Here is a 20376-nt window from a genome sequence, read left to right on the forward strand (position 1 = left end):
ACTTCCTGATCTGTAAAAAAAAAGTTGGGCTGTGGCGTGGAGGCTTCTCTATTCAGAACTGCCCTCAAGGAACGGGAAAAGCTAATTGGTCGTGACTTTTTCATTCAAAAAACGAATAATGCAGCAAGCCGACTCCTTCACAGGGATGTGGATTCCTTTTTTTTTTTTTTCCTCACCCTTCAAAAATTAACTATATGAGACTATTACTCCAAAGTTTTATCAGAGTAGGACGAAAAGAGCCATTTAGAAAGAGCTCACATTGGGTTCCCTGTAGTCAGGTTTCCGGTATGCGCGGCTATGCAAGTGAATCAGATATTACTGCCTCTGCTATGGTTTATTCGAATTATGGCCAACCTTCTCAAGTGTTAAAGTTGGTGGATGCACAAATAAACATATAAGCAACGGATAGATCAGGAGCATAAAGTTCACTAAACTACAAATTTCCTCAAAATAGATGGCATAGTTACCGTCTACCAGCCTTGACACCAGATACAGTGCATGTCAAGTTTCTTGCCTCGCCTATCAATCCTGCTGACGTCAATATGATACAAGGCGCTTATCCTATTAAGCCTACCTTTCAAGAACTAGGCGACGACAAGGTAGCTGTAGGTGGAAATGAAGGGTTGGCTGAAGTAATAGCAGTGGGTGAAAATGTCAAGACACTTAAAAAAGGAGATCAAGTGGTGATGGCAAGTACAGGATATGGTACTTGGCGAACACATGCTGCTGGTTCACCTAACGATTTCCAGTTGCTGCCTAAAGTCAATGACGATAATAAAATTTCCTTAATTCAAAAAGCTACTATCACTGTAAATCCGTGCACTGCTTATAGAATGCTGAAAGATTTTGTAGATTTGAAACCAGGTAAAGTTGTATAGTTACATCGTTGTTCAGTAGTGTAAGGTTAGGGGTTTTCCATTTATATATATGATATTCACTAGGTGACTACGTTATTCAAAATGCTGCCAATAGTGCTGTGGGTCAAGCTGTTATCCAGATTGCAAAAGCTTGGAATTTGCGAACGATCAATGTAGTCCGAAATAGGTAAATGGTCTTTACTGAGAATAAGCAGTTTTTTATCCGTTAAAAATACTAACCAGAGTCATATGGGGGACTGATCCAAAATTAAGGCTGAATATAGATGAACTTCGACAGAGTTTGACCGATCTAGGCGCTACTCACGTCGTTACTGATGAAGAGCTTGGAAAGGCAGAATCAAAGAAACAAATCAAGAGCTGGTTTGCGGAAAAGTCTCCACTCTTAGGTTTGAATTGTGTTGGCGGCAAAGCAGCTACGGAAATGGCAAGATATTTAGGGTGAGTATGCGTGCAAAGATATTATCAGTGTTACTTGTTATCAAGCATGGTTTAAGTTGTATTTTCGCTTTTGATAGAAATCACGGTCACTATGTTACTTACGGTGCTATGTCTCGTCAACCTCTTTCTCTGCCCGCTTCTTTGCTTATATTCAAAGATGTTCACTTCCATGGTTTCTGGGTATCCAAATGGGCGGAGAAGCATACCCCCGAAGAGCGATATGCTATGTTTGAGGATATCCTGGAATTGATGAGTCAAGGTAAATTACAGGAGCCAAAATGGAGGAAAGTGAATTGGGAGGAAGAAACGATGAAACAAGCAGTAGATCAAGGTATATCCGGCTTTGGTTCTGGAAAACAAATTATTCTATTCTAGAATAACCTTTAACTAAAAATGGGTTGTATGATTTTCGAGCATATCGTATACATACACTGTGTGGTAAAATAATGATGAAAGGAAGCAATGAGGCTTTTAACTAAATATTTGAAATGATGTGAAACGCCGTGTCAGATAAGAAGCGATTTAAACGAATCTGACGTTATGACGGCTGGATCTTGTATCTAGATTGTTTTGTTATAAAGTTGGGCTACTTCTGAAGGAAAAATCCCCTCAATTTTAATCAACCCGCTTCCAGAATCATGTATATATTTTGCCGCCAAAATTTTTTGTATGCCTAAAAACTGAATGATCCTTTTTGAAGTGGAGATGCTAATCTACGGCATTTTGAAACCCCCATACTACTGTCTGCGTGAAAAATCACCGTCATGGGTTGGTTAAGCCAAAAGCCATGACAGAAGAGTACTTGAAGCGATTTCTTTTCTGAAAGAAACAAAGATTCGTTGTTTTCCAATATAGTTGAAAGGCACAATGAACCTATAAGTATGAATAGATATTGGGTCCGTTGTTATTAGATATCCCAGCAAGGGCAAAGAGAATCTAGATGGTCTTTCTGTTATACAAACAGTTGGCATAATAGAGTTTTCTTTATTTAGCACGGCTGCTCCTATTTGTAATATGTATGCTTTCTTGAATGACGCAAGCTGCATCACTAACGGTTTAGGATAAAACTTTTATGCTTCTCTAAGGGGGAGTGGCTATTCCTAATACTTCCTCAGGTCTCTTCTCTTAAGTCTTCTTTCATTTTTTAGGAGAAAACCAGATAATGTTTGGCTCGAACTCCTCGGATCGAGTGGTCACAACGTGTGCATCGAGTGTATACTACTGAGTATCTTTTCTCCTGCAATTGACTCCTCTTCAAAGTATAGGTTCGGTAAAACAAAAGATTTTGACCAAAGAAAGATTGTCATAATATAAAGATGCGATTATCCTTGCCTTCTAGCATAACAAAACTTCGCTTGTTATACTGTATGGTTGTTTGATGTGCGCTATTCATTTTGCAACAATTACACTTAAATAAAGATCTCGTTCCAACTCAAACTTATTCTTCAAGACGAACAGTGTTCCTGAAGAAATAGTAATCCATACTTGGCAAACCGAGGTTTATATCTGAAGCGATAGGCGTCGATCATATATTACGAAATCTGTTATTGCAGAAAGTTTTTGGAAATAGAAATTGATCTTACGGTTAGCATAGTGTCAATTAGACACAATAACCTTGTTCAGTTCGTGACGACAGTACCGACGTTAGAAGTATTCTCAAGATGGTATTGTTTAAATAATGTCTAATTGCAAGGTATTATTTCTGCTCTCTCTCAGGTCTACAGTGAAACTATTAAAATATAGATATAAACGCCAGATGATCCTTTGTAACCTATATAATTTATTGTGCACATGTAAAGGCTGAGATGAAATAGAGCGACTCGTTTTTAAATTAACAGTTTCAGATTTTCTCATTATTGGCACAATTAGTTATCCGACCAAGGAACAATAATTGCTATGTATTTGATATGTGTATATATCTATCGTAAGTTATATCTATAAATGAGCAGATACATTTGATGCTGGCATTTTAATGTTTTACTTTCCTTTTATTGCGCTGTTACACATAGTTTATGATTACAGGGACAGTCAAGGTTTAGAAAGGTAAATGCTCATGATTGCCGGCTTTCTACAAGTAGTAATAATAGCAGTGACAGCATAGCAGTTAGCAGTATAGTATAGCATCATGCAGTGTACATCAAATTCAGTTTTTCGTTATCCCCTGCTTTTCTTGTTCGATTTTTCTTTTATGCCTATTCTGAGGACATTGAAGGTGAAAATTCAATTTCCAAAATTCATTTGATTCAAAGGTGTGTAGATAATGGAACTAATAGCTGTCTGTGCATAAATTTGCCGTGTGGTCAAGTTGCAATTTTCAAATTCATCAAATTACTATAAATTATCATTATAGCAACATGAGGGTCGAATAAGTAGTGTACATACATAATACTCTGCATATGTGTTTATAAAATTACATAAATACCTTGAATAAAAAGTATCACAAAAAATCGAGTCTTTTTTTTTTCATTTCTTTCTTCTTTTATTTATCACCCAAACTCGTTATTACAACAACTACTGCTACAACTCTTCACCTTCCTTTTTCATCAATTCCTCACGTTCATTGACACTATTACAAATATAATTTCAATATGAATGCTTTCCCTTCTCCACCAGCTTCACCCATGATGATGACAATGGAAGCAAGCAATAACACTACTGGTGCTGCTTATAGCAGCGATATGGACAAAGTAATTTGTGGTTCCTGTGATAGAGTCTTATCCTCCGATTGGTTTTGCTCAAGCTGTCATAAAAAATGCAGCACATGTAATCGAACATTAATAGAATCTGAATACTGTACACGCTGTTGGACTTTTGATAACAAGAGCAACCAATTTATCAGAAATCAGACATTGACACGGCCATCACTTCAACATTTCTACCACTATTACTATCATTACTATGCTCTTCATCAACCACAACAACAGCAGCAGCAGCAACAACAACAGCAACTGCATCCGTACTATTATTTCAATAATCCCCAATTCTATGACGAAGAAGAAGAAGACGATCTTAGCTCTGTATCGACTGTTTACAGTTCTTAAGTTGCTCAAACTATGATTAATACAATACCAATCCTTATAATCATACCAATGCTCTTACCATTACTATAATTCTAATTATTTATTTAACAACACTTTCATTGTTCTGGCCTTTTCTTGTTGTTTCTCTCAACATTGATCAGAACAGTAACACTATAATGCAAAATACCTGTCTTTACTTCTGATTGAAGTTGAAGGATTTGAAACAAAATATTAGTGCCTCTTTCTAATAAAGGGGCACCTTGAACAATAAAAAAAAAAGCTTCCACCTATATTTTCTCTACTTTTCAGTTCTTTATTTATTTTTTTTGCTGGCTGTGTCATGCTTATCTCCCCTTCTCCTATGTGCTTCACATTTTAGAAGGAGAGAAAGAAAAAGAGAGAGGAGTATAATGAAAGAGCTGTTGATTTCCTCACACCATTGTTCAGCCTCTTCCCACTCAGGCACTGAGTTTTCTTAATGAAGTTTTAAAGGCTAGCAATATCAACAGAGAAGAGAAAAAGGCAGCAGCGATTTACTCGGGGGTTTCAATATGGATACAACTGCTACCAAAAGAAAAAAATTTTTCTTTCAATTCTTTTTGTTCGTGAGTTAAAACCAGCTATGCATAGAAGCAGAGCGTCAATGATATCATTTCCTTCTTTTTAAGAAGTCAAGACGAGCTTAGTTGGTATTTCTTCTATCTATGTGTCTATTACAGTGGGTCGAGCTTTTCGTATGAAAGGAAGCGATTCATCGAAATTAACACGGCTGTCAATCCGATAGTTAAATGAAAAAACCAGGTGACGAGCAGTAACAAATCAACCTCGTGCATGATTCGATTTAAGAAAATCAGGTCCCGAACAGCATATTTTGCCCTTTTTAAATTTTTATACTTATTATGTTAATGGAATTCTAATTTCTGAGAGTGTAGCCTAAATCATAAGTCTGCCGAATGTATATATTACAATAAGTGATTGCAAAAAGTGTAAAAAAGTGAATTCTCTAAGAATATTTAGCCATTGATATCTAAAAATAAATATATATAAAAGATACAAATATATACAAGAAACGAACGATTGCGCCGTCCATAATTATGTCATCACAGTTCCTTCACGAATGGATCGCTTAATACGGTCTGCCATCATTCTATCTTTACGTCCAATCAAAGAGGTGGCTTTACCGGTTTGACCTGCACGCGCGGTTCTTCCCACTCGATGCAGATAATCAACTACAGATGTAGGAAAATCGTACAATATAACATGATCCACAAATGTCGTATCAATACCCCGAGAAGCAATATCCGTACTGATCAGAATATTCTGGTCAAATGTTTTCTTCTGCTCTTCCCCGCTCTTATTGACAATATTCTCATTTAAAGGCTTTGCAAAGATTTCCAGCGCCTCTGATCGATTCATGGGCGCATCTTTATACAAGGCTAACGCATTAATATTCTTAGTTCCTAAAAACCTATGTAGAATCTCTACTGCTTTTTTTGTATTGCAGAAGACAAGTGTCTTGTCATCTCTTTTAATATTTTTCTTCAACACTTCTAAGAGTGCCATTTGCCGATTGCCTTGGAACCTTTCTAAATCCACAAAAGATTGTTTCAAGTTGGGTAAGGCTTTATGCAATGAAGGTGTAGTAAGCTTGATCATTTTAGGGAATAGCGCATCCAAAGCAGTATGAACAGAGCGTGGTAAGGTTGCGCTTACAACCACAATTTTTTCTGTATAATCCTTCCTTTTTTCGGTGATCGTCTGAATGGTTTTAATGATTTTTCGGCAATCGTCTCCCCAGCCCGCATCGAATAGCGAGTCAGCCTCATCAATTATCAAATATCGCGCATCAGCTATTGACAGCACATTATCTTCTATATAGGAGAGCAACGTCGTAGGCGTAGTGACAAGAATGTCAATAGGCCCATCTGCTAATTGTTTCGCTACTTTTCCCCTATTCGTGCGTCCTTCTAGACCAAAAGAACGAAATTTTGCGACATGACTCAATAATTTGCAGTTTTTTACAACTTGTCCAACGAGCTCCCGGGTAGGTACCAAGACAATGGCTCTGGGATGGTCTAAGCGTCTCAATTTTTCTCCATATTTCCGTTCATCCTCCTTTAATAAGTCAATGGTTGGCAGAAGATAGGCTAACGTTTTTCCTGAGCCTGTTTCTGCAGCTACAAGTACATGCTTCTTCTTGCGATCGAGTAGTTCTGGTATCGCCAATGCTTGAATTTCTGTGGGCTTGAGGTTTTCGACGTGTTTCAGCACATCTTTTACAGCAGCAACACTGACTGCAGATAAATGGAGGTCGTCAAACGTCCGACTAGCAAGTATGGATGACAATTGTTTTGCGTTGATTTGTTTTGTGTCCTGTAAAACGGACGATTCACTATCATTGATGCTCCTACTTTTAGCAGTTGTTTTTTTGATTGATGGAGATACTGCAGTAGATGCAACGGTTGTTTGTATGGGCTCTAGCCGTTTCTTAACAGGAATATATGGCCCTTTACTGCTTTTAGGTTTGCTTGTTTTGAGATTGTTTCGTAGCTGATTTCGACGCTCTCGACCGTTCAGATGACTAGGGTTCAGGTGTTTGGATAATGTGGAAACACCAGGTTTATGTAAAGCTTGGCGTTTTGACCATGAAATACTAGCTGCAGAAAACAATCGAGCTGTAGAAGGCTGAGCTGGACAATGTACGAGTGCTCTCAAAGAATAGATCAAAGACATTGTCAACAATTCGAAGAAAGAAGAAGGAAGAAACAGAAAACTTCAAACAGCAGGTCTCCGTAGGGGTTCCTGTAATTTGCGCAAATTGCATGAATTCCCTGACTAAAGATTTGTGTTTCAATAGCCGCATGAAATGGTTCCCTTGAACTGACACACAAGCCACTAATAGATGAAGAGTCAGAGGGCCCGCTTCTTTGATTTTAAGGTTTTTCTGACATTTATATAAACCATCTTTCTGTAAATATACTTTTCCCTTCTCCGCGTTTCTAAGTATCACTGACAGGCAAAAAACAAGGATGTCTCAAGTTCACGACAAATATCAATCACCTCTCACTTCACGTTATGCCTCTAAAGAAATGGCGTACAACTTTTCTGAGGATAAGCGCTATTCCACTTGGCGTCAACTGTGGACCAACTTGGCCATTGCTGAAAAGCAATTAGGCTTGACCGACATTACCGACGAAGCTATTGAGCAAATGAAAGCCAACATCTACAACATTGACTATGCTGTAGCTGCCGAAGAGGAACGAAAACGTCGTCACGATGTTATGGCTCACGTTCATACGTTTGGCCTTGTTGCGCCTGCTGCTGCTGGTATTATTCATTTGGGTGCTACATCATGCTATGTCACTGGTATGTAGAAATGTTTGCTGAAAAATTAGAACATGACACAAGCGAGCTTCGAGGGAATGATTGGTTTTTTAACTGATGTACGTTATGCGTTCAAAATTTGTAGATAATGGTGATTTGATCATCCTCAGAGATGCTTATGATATTGTTATCAAGAAACTTGCTCGTGTTATCGACATCCTTTCAAACTTTGCTAAGGAATATCGTGCTCTACCCACCTTGGGCTTTACTCATTTCCAACCTGCTCAACTTGTCACTGTCGGTAAACGTGCCACTTTATGGATTCAGGAATTATTATGGGATTTACGTAATTTTGAACGTGCTCGTAACGACCTCAAGTTACGTGGTGTAAAGGGCACCACTGGTACTCAGGCTTCCTTTTTGACCCTTTTCGATGGCGATCACGATAAGGTCGAAAAACTTGACCAACTCGTTGTTGAATTAGCTGGTTTTAAGGAAGCTTACCCCGTGTGCGGTCAGACCTACTCCCGAAAGATTGATATTGACGTTTTACACCCTCTCTCTGGTTTTGGTGCAACTGCTCACAAGATTGCCACCGATGTTCGTCTTTTGGCTAGCTTGAAGGAAATTGAAGAGCCTTTCGAAAAGGATCAAATTGGTTCCTCTGCCATGGCTTATAAACGTAATCCTATGCGTTCAGAACGTGTCACTTCTTTGTCTCGTCATCTTATGCTGCTCGTCAACGACGCCCTGCAAACCAGTGCTGTCCAATGGTTTGAGCGTACTTTGGATGACAGTGCTAACCGTCGTATCTCTTTGCCTGAAGCTTTCTTAACTACCGATATCATTTTGACCACTCTCCAAAATATTTGTGAAGGTATGGTCGTCTATCCTAAGGTGATTGAACGTCGTATTCAACAAGAATTACCCTTCATGGCTACCGAAAATATCATTATGGCTATGGTAAAGAAGGGTGGTGACCGTCAAGAATGTCATGAACAAATTCGTGTCTTATCCCATCAAGCTGCACATGAGGTCAAGATGGAAGGACGTGAAAATGACTTGATCGAACGTATCAAGAAGACTGAATATTTCAAGCCTATCATTGATGAGTTGCCTCAATTGTTAGAGCCTTCTACATTTATTGGCCGTGCTCCTGAACAAGTGGATAACTTTTTGGAAAACCACGTAAAGCCTGCTTTGGCACCATATGCTGAAGTTTTGAAGGATACCACCAAAGCCGAATTATCCGTTTAAAGTGAGCAATCAGTATATTACTTTTTTGTACAATAGTATTTAATTTCCCCTTTTCCTTATCTTTGTTGTTGTATTCATTCATCACGGTTTGCTTCAACTTATAATAAAATCGTAGGCAGAACTGCAATTACTACGCCTACATACAACATTTTATAGTCTTAAACAATAATAGTCGCTTTCTTTTTCTGTCAATTATTATGTCAGGCATTTTAATGACTCTAACACAACTTATCACGCTAATACATGCAAATGTATTGGAAAGAAATTGATTTCATGGAAGGACTAGTATTAGCTCGATTTTTGAGTTGTAATCAAAGATGAGAACTACATACTTGAGCGTTTAGCACATTTAGAGTAGATAAGAGTGATTTTATGGAAGAACGGTATACATAAAAAGATGAAATACAATGTGATAAATGCCATTCTACAATTAAGTGATTAATTGAACATAAATCTTCTTTTCTGTGTGTTCATTTTTGTTTAAGCTTATGGACTCCACAAAAAGTCATGTAATTGTTCAGGAAGATGCTTAGTTATCGATGATGAACAATTTGATCGACAATACCACCTCTCTGTAGATTTACCTTTTTAAACCGTTTTCATAATCTAACTGACCGAATTTTAAATATAGATGAATAGCTTCATCCAAGATGGGGTATGTTTTAATGTTTATGAACGTAGAAAAAAGTTATCTTTGCTTTTTATTTTAAAAGGACAGTTATACACTAATGTTTCTGGTTGCAATAAAAAACTATTAGCTGATAAAGTATAATGTCCGTTTTTTTTTTGTTTAAATTCATGTGCGTTTTATTTGAACAGAAAGACAGAAGACGAAAGTAAAGTTGAAGACAAATGGTATAAGAGGAGAAGAAGGGGGGCTATGGGCGGCACATTATGAACAGTACTCATCACAGTGTTTAAGTAATGTTTCGTGGGGACACGTTTTCAACATTTTGTAACGTGATACTTAAAGTTACAGAGGATTGGAGTCTCTGTAATGCATTCGCTGTGGCCTAGGCTTCATTGTTGATGGCTACATACCAATGATATTACCAACTAATTCTAAGGTGTAATTCTCAGTGTATGTATCTGTTGGAAGCTTCAACTGGAGGAGAACATGCCAAAAATCATCTGGAGATCGTAGAACATCAGAGAGAGACAGATAGACTAAAGCTGCGGACCAAAAGGACCATTTGATATGGCAGCCAACGACAAAGTGAAAGTCATCTTCAATGGGTGCTAGACATAGTGGACATTCGGGTGATGGCCAGCGCTGAGGGCGCTGACTCTGCAACGATAACCTTGAACTTGACGATGCGCGCAGCAACCGCCCACAAGCAGGTAAAGACCTTGTGTGACAATCGTAAGGACCAAAAGACTTTCCAAATACGAGGATGGCAAAAACCGGTTGGGCAGATATAAGGTACTTGTGGGATGCCCAGCATAGAGAATGGACCCGGTAGTTTCTCTTGAAGATATCGCTGAGACCAATATTGTCGTAATAGTCCCGGAGTCAACTTAGTATGTAGATTGGTCTGGTCGCCAACTTGAATTCCCCGTGATCGCACCGAGGAACCCATGAAGACGCGTCAAGGGCGACAATTGGTGTTGCTCGCTGATCGGCCCTCTGACATGGCCAAGTCGGCGAAGGTACATCGAAGCGGAAATCACGCGGCATGAAGTTTTTGAGCCTAGGACTCCAGTAAAGGGGAGGAGTGTCTTTTCTAAGCAGCTGGAGTAATTTACCTATCTTATTAAGGTTAGGGAGATCCAATCGAAGGTAGTTAGTGAACATGTTAAATGAATAGGACCAAGAAATTGTGTTTGCTACAGTATAGCGCAAAGGTATTTGAGACAGGTCATAAGCGTCCTCATTGTTCGTATGATTGACTGGTACCAAAGCAAAACGGAGTGGTGTATCTGCGTACCAGCGTCCAGGCCAGCTACTATGTCCCATTAATGCGGGTAGCTCCATTAGAAGCCGTGTTACAATAGATAACGTAGGGAGCCCTTTAAAGAGAGGTAAGAAGGCCCGAGGATGCTGCAGCCATGGCAGAAAGGAATGGTGACCAATACATATGTATATACGATGGCCGATCAAATGAGTAACGAAATCACTGTTGCATTCAGGCTGAAGAAATCGGTGAAAAGATAAGCTGTAATGCTAGATGTTGCTGATGTATATCAATGATGCCCAAGCCGCCAAAACACTTGCGGAGACAGATAGATCGCCAAGAAGGAGCAGGACGGAAGGGGTGAACAAATTTGCGCACGACAGTTCGAATGTTGTTTAACCATGTCTTTGATACTAGTACTACTCGTAACAAATGCCAAATTTTACTGAGAACTTGATATATACTCCAATATAAATCGGCATACAATTTAGCTATGGTAATTGTAGAAACGTCTCACTTCATTAGAATAAGATAAAAAAATTAAATCGCCTCATAGGGGGCTCGAACCCCTGACATTTGGATTAAAAGTCCAACGCTCTACCGACTGAGCTAACAAGGCTTCTTAATAAAATTTAAAAGCGTAAATTAAATCACCCAATATTACTAATAAAAGTCACGTGTTAAATGGCTCAAAAAATTGTAATTGTTCGAACCATAATAACGGAAAATGAAACAATGCGGTTCGAGCCTCTACTACTGTTACTTAGATAGCGTTTGACAATTGAATACCTTTATTTTGTTTCCATTATAGCACACATCGTCGGAAAGTATATGCGACATAAAGAAATAGATATGCACTCTCGTGGTCTATTTACTAACGAAAATTCAATTGCCATTTTCAAACCTATAACGGATTATCATACCTTATAAAGCTATTATAGTTCTACTACAACTACTTACGGTAGTTCGTCTGTGAAATCTTACGTGAATTACTTAATGAGATGACTGTAAGGTATTACAAGGATGATTAAATTACCTCTTTTAAATCGCGTGGTAGTCAATTATTCAACAACATGATGTTATTATTTTATTCTTTTCTTTTCAACGAAGTAATGCTTTTTTTCAATGAAAATTACTATCATCAGTTTTAATGTTTACATCCGTTCAAAGATTTTTGGAATGACGAAAAGATATGATAGAGGAGGGGTAAAGGTATTTTGTGATGATTATTTTTTTTCTTTTCTGTTTTATGCAACATAACTGTACATGTCCTTTTGATTTTCAACACGTTCAATGTATTCCTTTTCCAGTAAGACATCAATACATTTCTTGATAGCAGGAACACGCGGCTTGAATCTTGATTGCAGCTGGGTGATGACTTCCTCGATTAAAGCAACGTGCTTCATCACTTTACGAGTTTTCATAATTCTAACAATAGCAGCCTGCATCACAAATTGTCTGTCCTCTTCAATGGTCTTGTGCGTCTCGTCGGCTTCTTGCTTCTGTTCTACACGCATTTGCATATTTAGATTGATACGGAACTTTTTACTCTTAAAGTCATGGTTAAGAACATAACGAGAACCTGCATCGCCTACGTTCTCGCCATCTTTAAGTAGAAGGACCTTCGCCTTGACCAAGATACCAAGAGCAGGATTCAAAGCTTCAGGAGAAAGAGCAGTACTTTGTTGTAGAGTTTCATAAGTACAAACGTCGGTGTTGTTGTATTGAAGAAGGATTCCCATTTGATAAGCAGAAACCATAAAGGTATAACCAACCTTGCTAGCTTTCGAGTAGTATGTTTTTAATTCAGCCTTAGAAAGTTGGAAGAGCCAATTCAACTTACGGCCGGAATGCTTGTTTTGATAGAACTTTTGGAATCGGTCATACATTTTGACAATAGCGTCTGGTAAATTGAAAGAAGTAGAAGGAGCAGATAAAGGCCAAGAACCAGCACTAAGAACAAGAATATTGAAATCGACACCGTGAGCGATGTCAGGATTCTGTTGCATGACGCCCTTGAATTGATCGTTAAGTTCTTTGGAAAGCGACATATCTGTCAGCATACGTTGTAGTTTGGAGGTATATTCGAAACCACAAGCTTCTTTCAGTTTAGAAATCATAGAGCCTTCAGCGTCGTCTGAAGAGGAAGTGCCATTGACAAGACGCTTGGCTAGCATCTTGCTATAAAACTTTTGAAATACATCCTTATCTTCGACGTACTTGAACACGGTCATGACGTTATTCAACACGTCCTCTAATTCGTCTTCTTCAGGATTCTTAGCGCTCTTCTTCAATAAACCATCACAGAAACGAGCCAACAACTCAGGTGATTTGCTAGAAGTACCCTTACAGACAGAATTGCGATTCACAAATTCACCACAAGCCTTATCGAGAGCTGCTACAAATCCAGCTTCGCCGTTAAAGGCAGAATGTACTAAATCGTTGTATTTCTTGTGAACCTCCAATAAGGTATCGACATAGCTCTTAGGATCAATGACATCGTTCGCATTCTGTGACGAAATTCTTTCAATAGCACTAAGACCAGCTTTCTTGACATGTACTTCGAAACCTTCACGCAGGGGATTAAGACCATCAGAAATACGAGCCAAGAGTGAATACATACGATGAAGATCTAAATAAATCGAGAACCATGCAACAAAAATTTAATACTAAAAGGAAAAAGAAATAGAGCTTTACTTCCTTCTCTTCGATGAAGCAGAAGCACATTACCATCTTGTTTATCTTCATTTAGCAAAGTTTGGAAACCATCCCAAATCACTTCTTCCTGATTCTTGACTAAAACTGTCTCACAAATAGGTATTAAAGATTTCTGACTAGAAGGATGAAGATACATTTGAACACGATTTTCTTCTTCATTCAATCTTGTTTCAGCCTTCTTCATATATTCGGGAATGCTATTTTCACTAACAAACTTTTCTGATTCTGTTTTGTAATAAACTTCAGTTGCCTCCAAGAATTCTTTTTCAAAATATTCCTTATAGACATCCAGGTTTGATTTTGAAGAATCATTGTGATCCAAACCAAGTGAGACTACGGTTAAGATAAAGAAAAGAGTTTAGTATACTACAGCGCGTTGTCTACTATGAAGTTCTGATTCAGTTTGTTTTTCCTACCGAAGGATTCAACGACATTCTTTATCAAGCCTGTCTCAATAACTTCACCATCTCTTTGTTTAGTAATCAGCTTAAGGACAGCCGCAATAACATTATGGTGAACATATTCAAACATGTATTTTTTCCAACTCACAAGTGTCAACTATAATGATCAGGATAGAACAAAAAGGTAAGTTCTTGTCCCATCTTGTAACTCCCCATTTCTTTCGAGTTTTGAGCAGAAACAATATGTGCGCTCGCAAGTACTTAAAATTGATAAATGCTTACAGTGAATACATCATATACGTCGCTCTTTCTATCTTCATCAATTTCCCGTTTCACCCAATAACGATTCAAGTACATGAAAATATTGTTGACTACGCGTGCTGCTGCTGTATAACGAGTCCACTGTTTGGTATAATATTGTAATAAGGATTCATCCATGTATTGTTCGGATTCTTTTCTGATATTTTCTAGGTGATTCTTTAAGTAGTTACTGAGATGCATATAGACTTCTCCACCAATGAGAGGAGGCGCAGGTGCAGCTATAGATATGATATGTATCGAAGAATAGATATGAGTTTAACTGAATAGCGATGTACGGAAACAATAATATATCTATAAAGATTTATCTTTTATATCTGGTGAGATATTTACGTCTACGTGAAGTAAGTCCACCTCCTGTGGAGATAGTATTATGCAACGTTGAATCGCTTCTGGCACAATAATTATGAACAGCACTGGAGACAATCGTCAAAAAAAATGAGGAGAAAATGAATGCGTATATTGTTGACACTTGTTAATGGCAATAAGCATGAAAGAAATGTTACCTATAAAGGATAGAATAACGTGTACGTGAAAGACCTTCTTCAAAACGGCACATAATCTGATCGAGACCTTCTTCCAAGAAGGCCCAGGTAGCATTAAAATCGTTTCCAGGAGGTAATTGCATAGAAGACATTGTTTATAGTTTCTTCGTTTCTTTGTTTATTTGAAAGCAAGATTTATAATATGAAAAAGGAACAACGGGATAAAAGGTGTAAGCTGATTGAAAGATTCGAAAAAGAGAATACAAATTGACCTTTCTTTATAAAGTATACGTCATAAAGAAAATTTCAAAAAATAAAGTCTATTTGAAATTGGGAGGAAAAAAAAAAGTCTCGTGACCTTAAAATTCAATGCGCTTTTATAAGTGAAGTCTTTAAAAAAAAAAGCATAAATGGATATGTCAAACTGGAATAAATTACTACTGTATACTTTTCCACTAGAACTACTACTACAAAAAAAAGGGAATCAACTTTTTACAATTTATCATAGGGAAGGAGGCTAATCTTCTGTCTCCGAGCCCGAGCCTAAATCATCTTCATTCACGGCCTCATCATTTGCAATATCAGCATCATCCTATGATATGAGCGCACCAGGTTGTAAGTATAACATATCATGCCGTACACTTTTCCGCGCTCTTTTTCTTTTTTCTTTTGATTTTTCTTTTGATTTTTCTTTCCAAACTTACGATGTCATATGAGATGTTGGCTTGTTCTAATGCTGATTTGATATCTTGGAATTTCGGGTTGACCATCATAGCTGGTGTTAATTTATTACGGTTTTCAATGCTATTCAAACGGATATATAACGTCGCGTTTAAAAATAAATAGGGTGGGCATATTCTAGCAATGGATTAGTTACCTTGGATCTGCTCCTCCAGCCAATAATAACTCTACCATAGCAGTTGCCATTTCATGGTCTTCATTAGCGTACTGCACTGCTAAATGGAGTGGTGTGTCTCCCTCTATTCTATTCTTCATATCCAAATCAATATCATCATGATTGACAAGTGCTTCCAGACAACCAATCGAACCGTTTTTTGCTCTATAATGATAGATGGCCATATTTTGTAGATTACCAAAGCAATATTGATATTATCAAGTCGAAATATAGGCCGAAAGTTATTGATAAGAATAATTTCTAAACATAGTATGTATGTGCGCGCGCTACTCCTCCCTCTCTCACCCTACTTTCTGTTGCTGTAGATGTATGATATTTACGCGTAATGAGCAGCAGTGTTTCCTGCACCATCTGTGAAAGTAACGTCGCAATGTCCTTCGCTGAGTAATTGAATCAGTTCATCTTCCTGATCACTTCGGCATAAAGCCAACATAAGTTCATCTAATTAAGGCAAAAGAAAGTGAGTTCATTATCAGCAACAAACATACAGACCCAGCTGAAAAAATATACTGTACTAGCTGAGGCTCCTTGGTCTTCAGTCATGATAAAGCGAACGTTGGTTTATATGAAAAATAAAAGAGAGCTCCCTTTTTGGCCACGCTTAATTTAGTAATTAAAAAGAAGGTTTTCATTTTCTGATCAAATTATCAAAGATCGGGACTGAGAAAAGTGACATCAACAAAAATTCAGGGTCAAAATTATCTATCAAAAAAAAGTCGGACAAAACCTTTATCCTGCACTAAGCGCTTTCCTGAGCTTTCGATGCTATAACTCACAGGAACAAATGCACTGCTGTGCTTTTATGAACCTATTTGTGCAGTTTTTTTGTGCTTCCATTTACAGAATTCAATTTGAAATTCTGTTCGTTCTCTGAGTTTTGTGACTCAAATCTATTTTTTGCAATTCCATAGAAATTTATGTGCAAATAAGTGTGTAACATTTTCAATCAGGTTTTTGACAGAAGATTATGTGAATTATGCATGCCGAAAAAATAGAAGAAATTTGAAGTCTTGTTTCCATCAAAAAATGTTTGTCTTTTTAAACAAAAACTTTCTAAGTATCGTTTTATAGCCAATTGGCTGCTTTTCAAATAACAGGTTTTTTTTTCTATATATTAAAGGCGCGCACAGACCAAAAAAAAAAAAAAAACCAAAAAAAAACAAAGAAAGAAAAAGAGAAAGACAATTCTTTTCATTCCTATTCTCTTTTTTCATATTTTTTTTTTTATCTTTTCAGTTTTTTTTGCTTCAATTGATTCTCATCACTTGGGTCTGCAAAGACTGTCGACAGTGTATAGTACAGCCTCTTTCTTTCCAATTCTGTTATCCTGTACATGACTTCATATGATGGATCATAGCAATACCATCCATCGGAATACCGGCATTAACAGTATAAGCAACAATAATCTTAATACCAATAGTAGCAGCAACAATAACACAAAAAACAACTGCAGCAATGTAAGCGCTAGTAGCAGTACCAATTCTACAAACAGTCATTCAAAACAGCCTTCACTGCCAACTGTCTATGAAGAGAATGATCCTTATAGAATGGTTAGGAAAAGTCCCGCCGCAGGTAAATATCAACTCGCCTACAGCTTGAAAGAGAAAAAGTGCAACAGTTGCTTTGGTTTTTGTTTGTTTACTTTTATACTCATCCTTTTCCTCAATAAACACACTCGGACTTTTTGTGTAATTTAGGTTCCAGTAGTATGTCAGACAATAATTCAGAATTTGATGCTGTTCATTCTCGCACAGCGTCTGATAGCAGCACCACTAAACTGTACACTGGAATTGCACTGAACGATTATGATGACCCTTATGCAACGAAATCACCTTATAATAATAATAGGAAATTTCGTAACTCGTTCAACTCGCCATCACCTGGGAGCGTGATGAACAACCCAACAAGCACCAATAATTCCAGTATGAATAGCAGCTTAAATACCCTGCTTAGCAGCCATTCGCAGCATGATCAGTTAAGAGCAAACTCATATTTACCGTACTCGCATCATGCCAGAGATCCAAATCAAAAAGCCGAACCTATTTATATAGAAGAATATTCCGCACCCGCTACCACATCGCTTGGTGTAGGTTCATTATTGCACGATTCTATGTTAGACCCCTATACCCAACCTCACCATCAATTGAATAGCAGTCATGGCAAGACTATTGACAGTAAAGTATCCAACGACAAAGACCTCCATGATGAAGAGGCATTACCGGAGCATTTATTGAAGAAAAGACGAAGGAAACAACGAAAATGCTGTGGATTACGGCTACTGACGGTAGGCTTTATCAGTGTCGTCGTTACCGTCATCATTGTGCTTGTTTGGTATTTTGTATGGCCTCGTATACCCAGCATGACATTGGACGATGTAGATAATATTGGCTCGATACAAGTGATCACTAACAGTACCAGGAAGGTCATGTCCACCCAATGGTTGCTCAACCTGACGGCGGATAATTCAGTGAATTGGGTGCCCACTCGTATCCAAGCTCTGGATATCTTTATTACCGACGATAAAACCAATCAAGCATTTGGCAATGGTAGTTCAGGTTTCTTTATTCTACCACCAAAAAAGAAATCGATTGTGACGATACCAATGACCATTTTTTATGCCTCGGATAATGTAAATGACACAACCTTTCAAGATTTATATAATGCCTGTGGTGTTCAAGTGACGTCAAATACTCCTTTTGAAAACCTGCAGGACTCATTGAACGTGACACTTCATTTGACTTACCATATTTCTGGTATTGCTTGGACTTATAATAGAGATATACCTTATCAAGGTTTACTCTGTCCAACCAGTTAAAACACCACACTTATATCATCTTGTATCTCTATTTATAACTCTTGGGGTTTTTGAATTTTTTTAAAGCCTTAGAATACCCCCCCCCCCTTCAGCTTTCCCATTTTGATCGTTCCCTTTGTATAAAATCATTTTTATTTTTAACTGATAGAATGTGTAGTTTCACTCTAATAAAAACATGTATTGTTATTGTACCCTTTTTGTCAATGCTTTGGAAAGGACCCTAGTTAGCGGGAATGCAATAGTGATTCATATAAAGCCCTAAAAGCGAGCAAATGAATACACACCGCTCCTTCTTTTTCGTTTTTTTCCTGCATCGTTCTATACGATAACAAATTTATATAAAGTCAATGTCGTCCATAGCGGCAAAGTCTATCATCACACAACATGCCACAAGGACCAAAAAGTATTTTACAGAATTGCCTTCTCTAAAAGTACTTTCGCGACCTCCGCAAAATGATCAATCCGAAGTGACAGTCTATGTGAAGGGCTTTCTAGCAGAAGGTGATTCACCAGACAACTTTAACGACTGGATGCATTCCCATCGCTTGCTCGTACTCAGTTCATCCCATCGGTGGTCACCAGCTGCATTAGGGTGAGAGAAGATTTTGAACATAAAGCAATAAAATAAAAAAAGAACTGTATTATTTGAGAAACACAGAAGAGGACTTACATTGTTTTCGACAAAGCTATTCATGGCCCTCAGGTACTTCCAACCATTACATTCCTATCCCAATTGCCTCTTTAACTTCCACGGCATTTTTCTTGGCCAAAAATTCCAAACGACTCAAAACACTCAGGTTTTTTCCAACCCCGGCTTCCATAGCAGGTGCGCTTGCCATTGATGCAGGACTTCATGCTGCGCGATTGGCATATCAATTTAATACCGCTACTCAGGAAAGTCAGGATCGTGCAGAAATGTTGGCTTGGCGATTATTACAATTAAGAAAGAAATATGATTATTTGAGAATTGTTGGGCATTCTTTAGGTTGTCGACATATCGTAGAAGCTTGTTCCTTGATGCAACCAGATGAAAGGTAAATAAAAAAAGTACTTGCATAAATTTAATATGAGAGACTGAGTAAGCACCCTGACTTGAAAAAAAAATTTAAACACGAACGAAAATTTTTTTTTTTTTTTTCAAACCAATATAACAATGGTTTGTAGACCAGACTCAGTTCATTTGTGTGCTCCTGCTTTGGTTTTATCGGATATAGCAGATCAAATACGAAAACCAAATGCCTCCAATAGTAATGATCGTAGTGGTAGTCATGGCAACAGTATCAGTAGGGAAGATAGTGACGGTAGTAATGGAGGTGGCGGCTTGGGTAGAAAGCAAACCTTGATCTATTATTCACACAAAGATATTACCCTGGGCATTCTGCTACGGATTTTATTGAAAGGGGAACAGGTCGTTGGTGAAATCGGACTTCATGACCAGCAGCAGCAGTTCTCTCTTCTGCCGGAAGAAGTAGGATCATTCAAGGACAAAAAAGATTGGCTTGATCCGACCGTCAAAGCCATCGATGTCAGTTCATCTTTGGGCGGATTCTATATAGGTGCACACACGGATTATGCTAATAAATTTCACTATTTTGCACAGCCTTTTTGAAAAAAGAAAGAATCAAGGCTAGATTCTCCGTTAGCTCCAATGGATTGACAAGGGGTAGGCTATGTTTCAGTCAAAAGAGAACCGCGCGAGAGACAGACAACAGATCTTCAAAATGCGTATGCTTTTTTTCATTGATTTTTTATTTCATTTTTTCGGGACAGAAATGTTTTTATTTTTTTTTTTTTTTTTTTTCTCCCTTTCTCTTTTTCTATTCCATTCTTTATCACATAGTTTCAATATATACCAGCCTGAATTTAAGAAATTTATAACATATTTATTTTTCTTTGCTATTCACATTTTTC

At 37.8% G+C, this 20376-nt stretch overlaps 8 protein-coding genes and 1 non-coding gene across 9 annotated transcripts; 5 read left to right on the plus strand and 4 right to left on the minus strand.

Moving 5' to 3' along the window:
• Positions 1 to 175: 175 nt before the first annotated feature.
• On the plus strand, positions 176 to 2103 carry BDF20DRAFT_876804 (uncharacterized protein). The gene is made up of 5 exons (XM_053081385.1): positions 176 to 370; positions 455 to 864; positions 942 to 1044; positions 1131 to 1316; positions 1394 to 2103. Exons 1-5 carry the CDS (start codon positions 195 to 197, stop codon positions 1689 to 1691), a joined length of 1173 nt encoding a protein of 390 aa, XP_052934553.1. The 5' UTR covers positions 176 to 194; the 3' UTR covers positions 1692 to 2103.
• Positions 2104 to 3699: 1596 nt separating this feature from the next.
• On the plus strand, positions 3700 to 4619 carry BDF20DRAFT_876807 (uncharacterized protein). Its single transcript, XM_053081386.1, has one exon. The coding sequence runs from the start codon at positions 3905 to 3907 to the stop codon at positions 4355 to 4357; it is 453 nt and encodes a 150-aa protein (XP_052934554.1). The 5' UTR covers positions 3700 to 3904; the 3' UTR covers positions 4358 to 4619.
• Positions 4620 to 5428: 809 nt separating this feature from the next.
• On the minus strand, positions 5429 to 6412 carry BDF20DRAFT_822720 (P-loop containing nucleoside triphosphate hydrolase protein; the record flags this gene model as incomplete). Its single annotated transcript, XM_053077730.1, has 1 exon — positions 5429 to 6412. A coding segment is annotated over one exon (984 nt), but the record flags the coding sequence as incomplete, so codon positions are not given.
• Positions 6413 to 7158: 746 nt separating this feature from the next.
• Positions 7159 to 9284, plus strand: BDF20DRAFT_959130 (adenylosuccinate lyase). Its single transcript, XM_053084932.1, has 2 exons — positions 7159 to 7702; positions 7806 to 9284. Exons 1-2 carry the CDS (start codon positions 7366 to 7368, stop codon positions 8915 to 8917), a joined length of 1449 nt encoding a protein of 482 aa, XP_052934556.1. The 5' UTR covers positions 7159 to 7365; the 3' UTR covers positions 8918 to 9284.
• A 2074-nt stretch (positions 9285 to 11358) lies between these two features.
• On the minus strand, positions 11359 to 11431 carry BDF20DRAFT_t115. Its single transcript has one exon. It is a non-coding gene; the product is annotated as a tRNA-Lys (tRNA).
• Positions 11432 to 12059: 628 nt separating this feature from the next.
• Positions 12060 to 14877, minus strand: BDF20DRAFT_822615 (Cullin; the record flags this gene model as incomplete). The annotated part of the gene is made up of 6 exons (XM_053077717.1): positions 12060 to 13444; positions 13543 to 13863; positions 13947 to 14088; positions 14214 to 14470; positions 14589 to 14665; positions 14756 to 14877. 6 exons carry the CDS (start codon positions 14875 to 14877, stop codon positions 12060 to 12062), a joined length of 2304 nt encoding a protein of 767 aa, XP_052934557.1.
• A 178-nt stretch (positions 14878 to 15055) lies between these two features.
• Positions 15056 to 16431, minus strand: BDF20DRAFT_585220 (ankyrin). The gene is made up of 5 exons (XM_053075811.1): positions 16166 to 16431; positions 15971 to 16091; positions 15612 to 15794; positions 15439 to 15538; positions 15056 to 15326 (listed from the first exon to the last, which is right to left on the minus strand). The coding sequence occupies exons 1-5, from the start codon at positions 16191 to 16193 to the stop codon at positions 15252 to 15254; spliced, it is 507 nt and encodes a 168-aa protein (XP_052934558.1). The 5' UTR covers positions 16194 to 16431; the 3' UTR covers positions 15056 to 15251.
• A 435-nt stretch (positions 16432 to 16866) lies between these two features.
• BDF20DRAFT_876818 (uncharacterized protein) lies at positions 16867 to 18582 on the plus strand. Its single transcript, XM_053081387.1, has one exon. The coding sequence runs from the start codon at positions 17359 to 17361 to the stop codon at positions 18463 to 18465; it is 1107 nt and encodes a 368-aa protein (XP_052934559.1). The 5' UTR covers positions 16867 to 17358; the 3' UTR covers positions 18466 to 18582.
• On the plus strand, positions 18583 to 20242 carry BDF20DRAFT_876823 (uncharacterized protein). The gene is made up of 3 exons (XM_053081388.1): positions 18583 to 19047; positions 19136 to 19499; positions 19630 to 20242. Exons 1-3 carry the CDS (start codon positions 18813 to 18815, stop codon positions 20072 to 20074), a joined length of 1044 nt encoding a protein of 347 aa, XP_052934560.1. The 5' UTR covers positions 18583 to 18812; the 3' UTR covers positions 20075 to 20242.
• Positions 20243 to 20376: the final 134 nt, after the last annotated feature.

The sequence above is a fragment of the Mycotypha africana genome, assembly GCF_025528875.1.
Source record: "Mycotypha africana strain NRRL 2978 chromosome Unknown BDF20scaffold_7, whole genome shotgun sequence".
In the NCBI taxonomy this organism is placed as follows: domain Eukaryota; kingdom Fungi; phylum Mucoromycota; class Mucoromycetes; order Mucorales; family Mycotyphaceae; genus Mycotypha; species Mycotypha africana.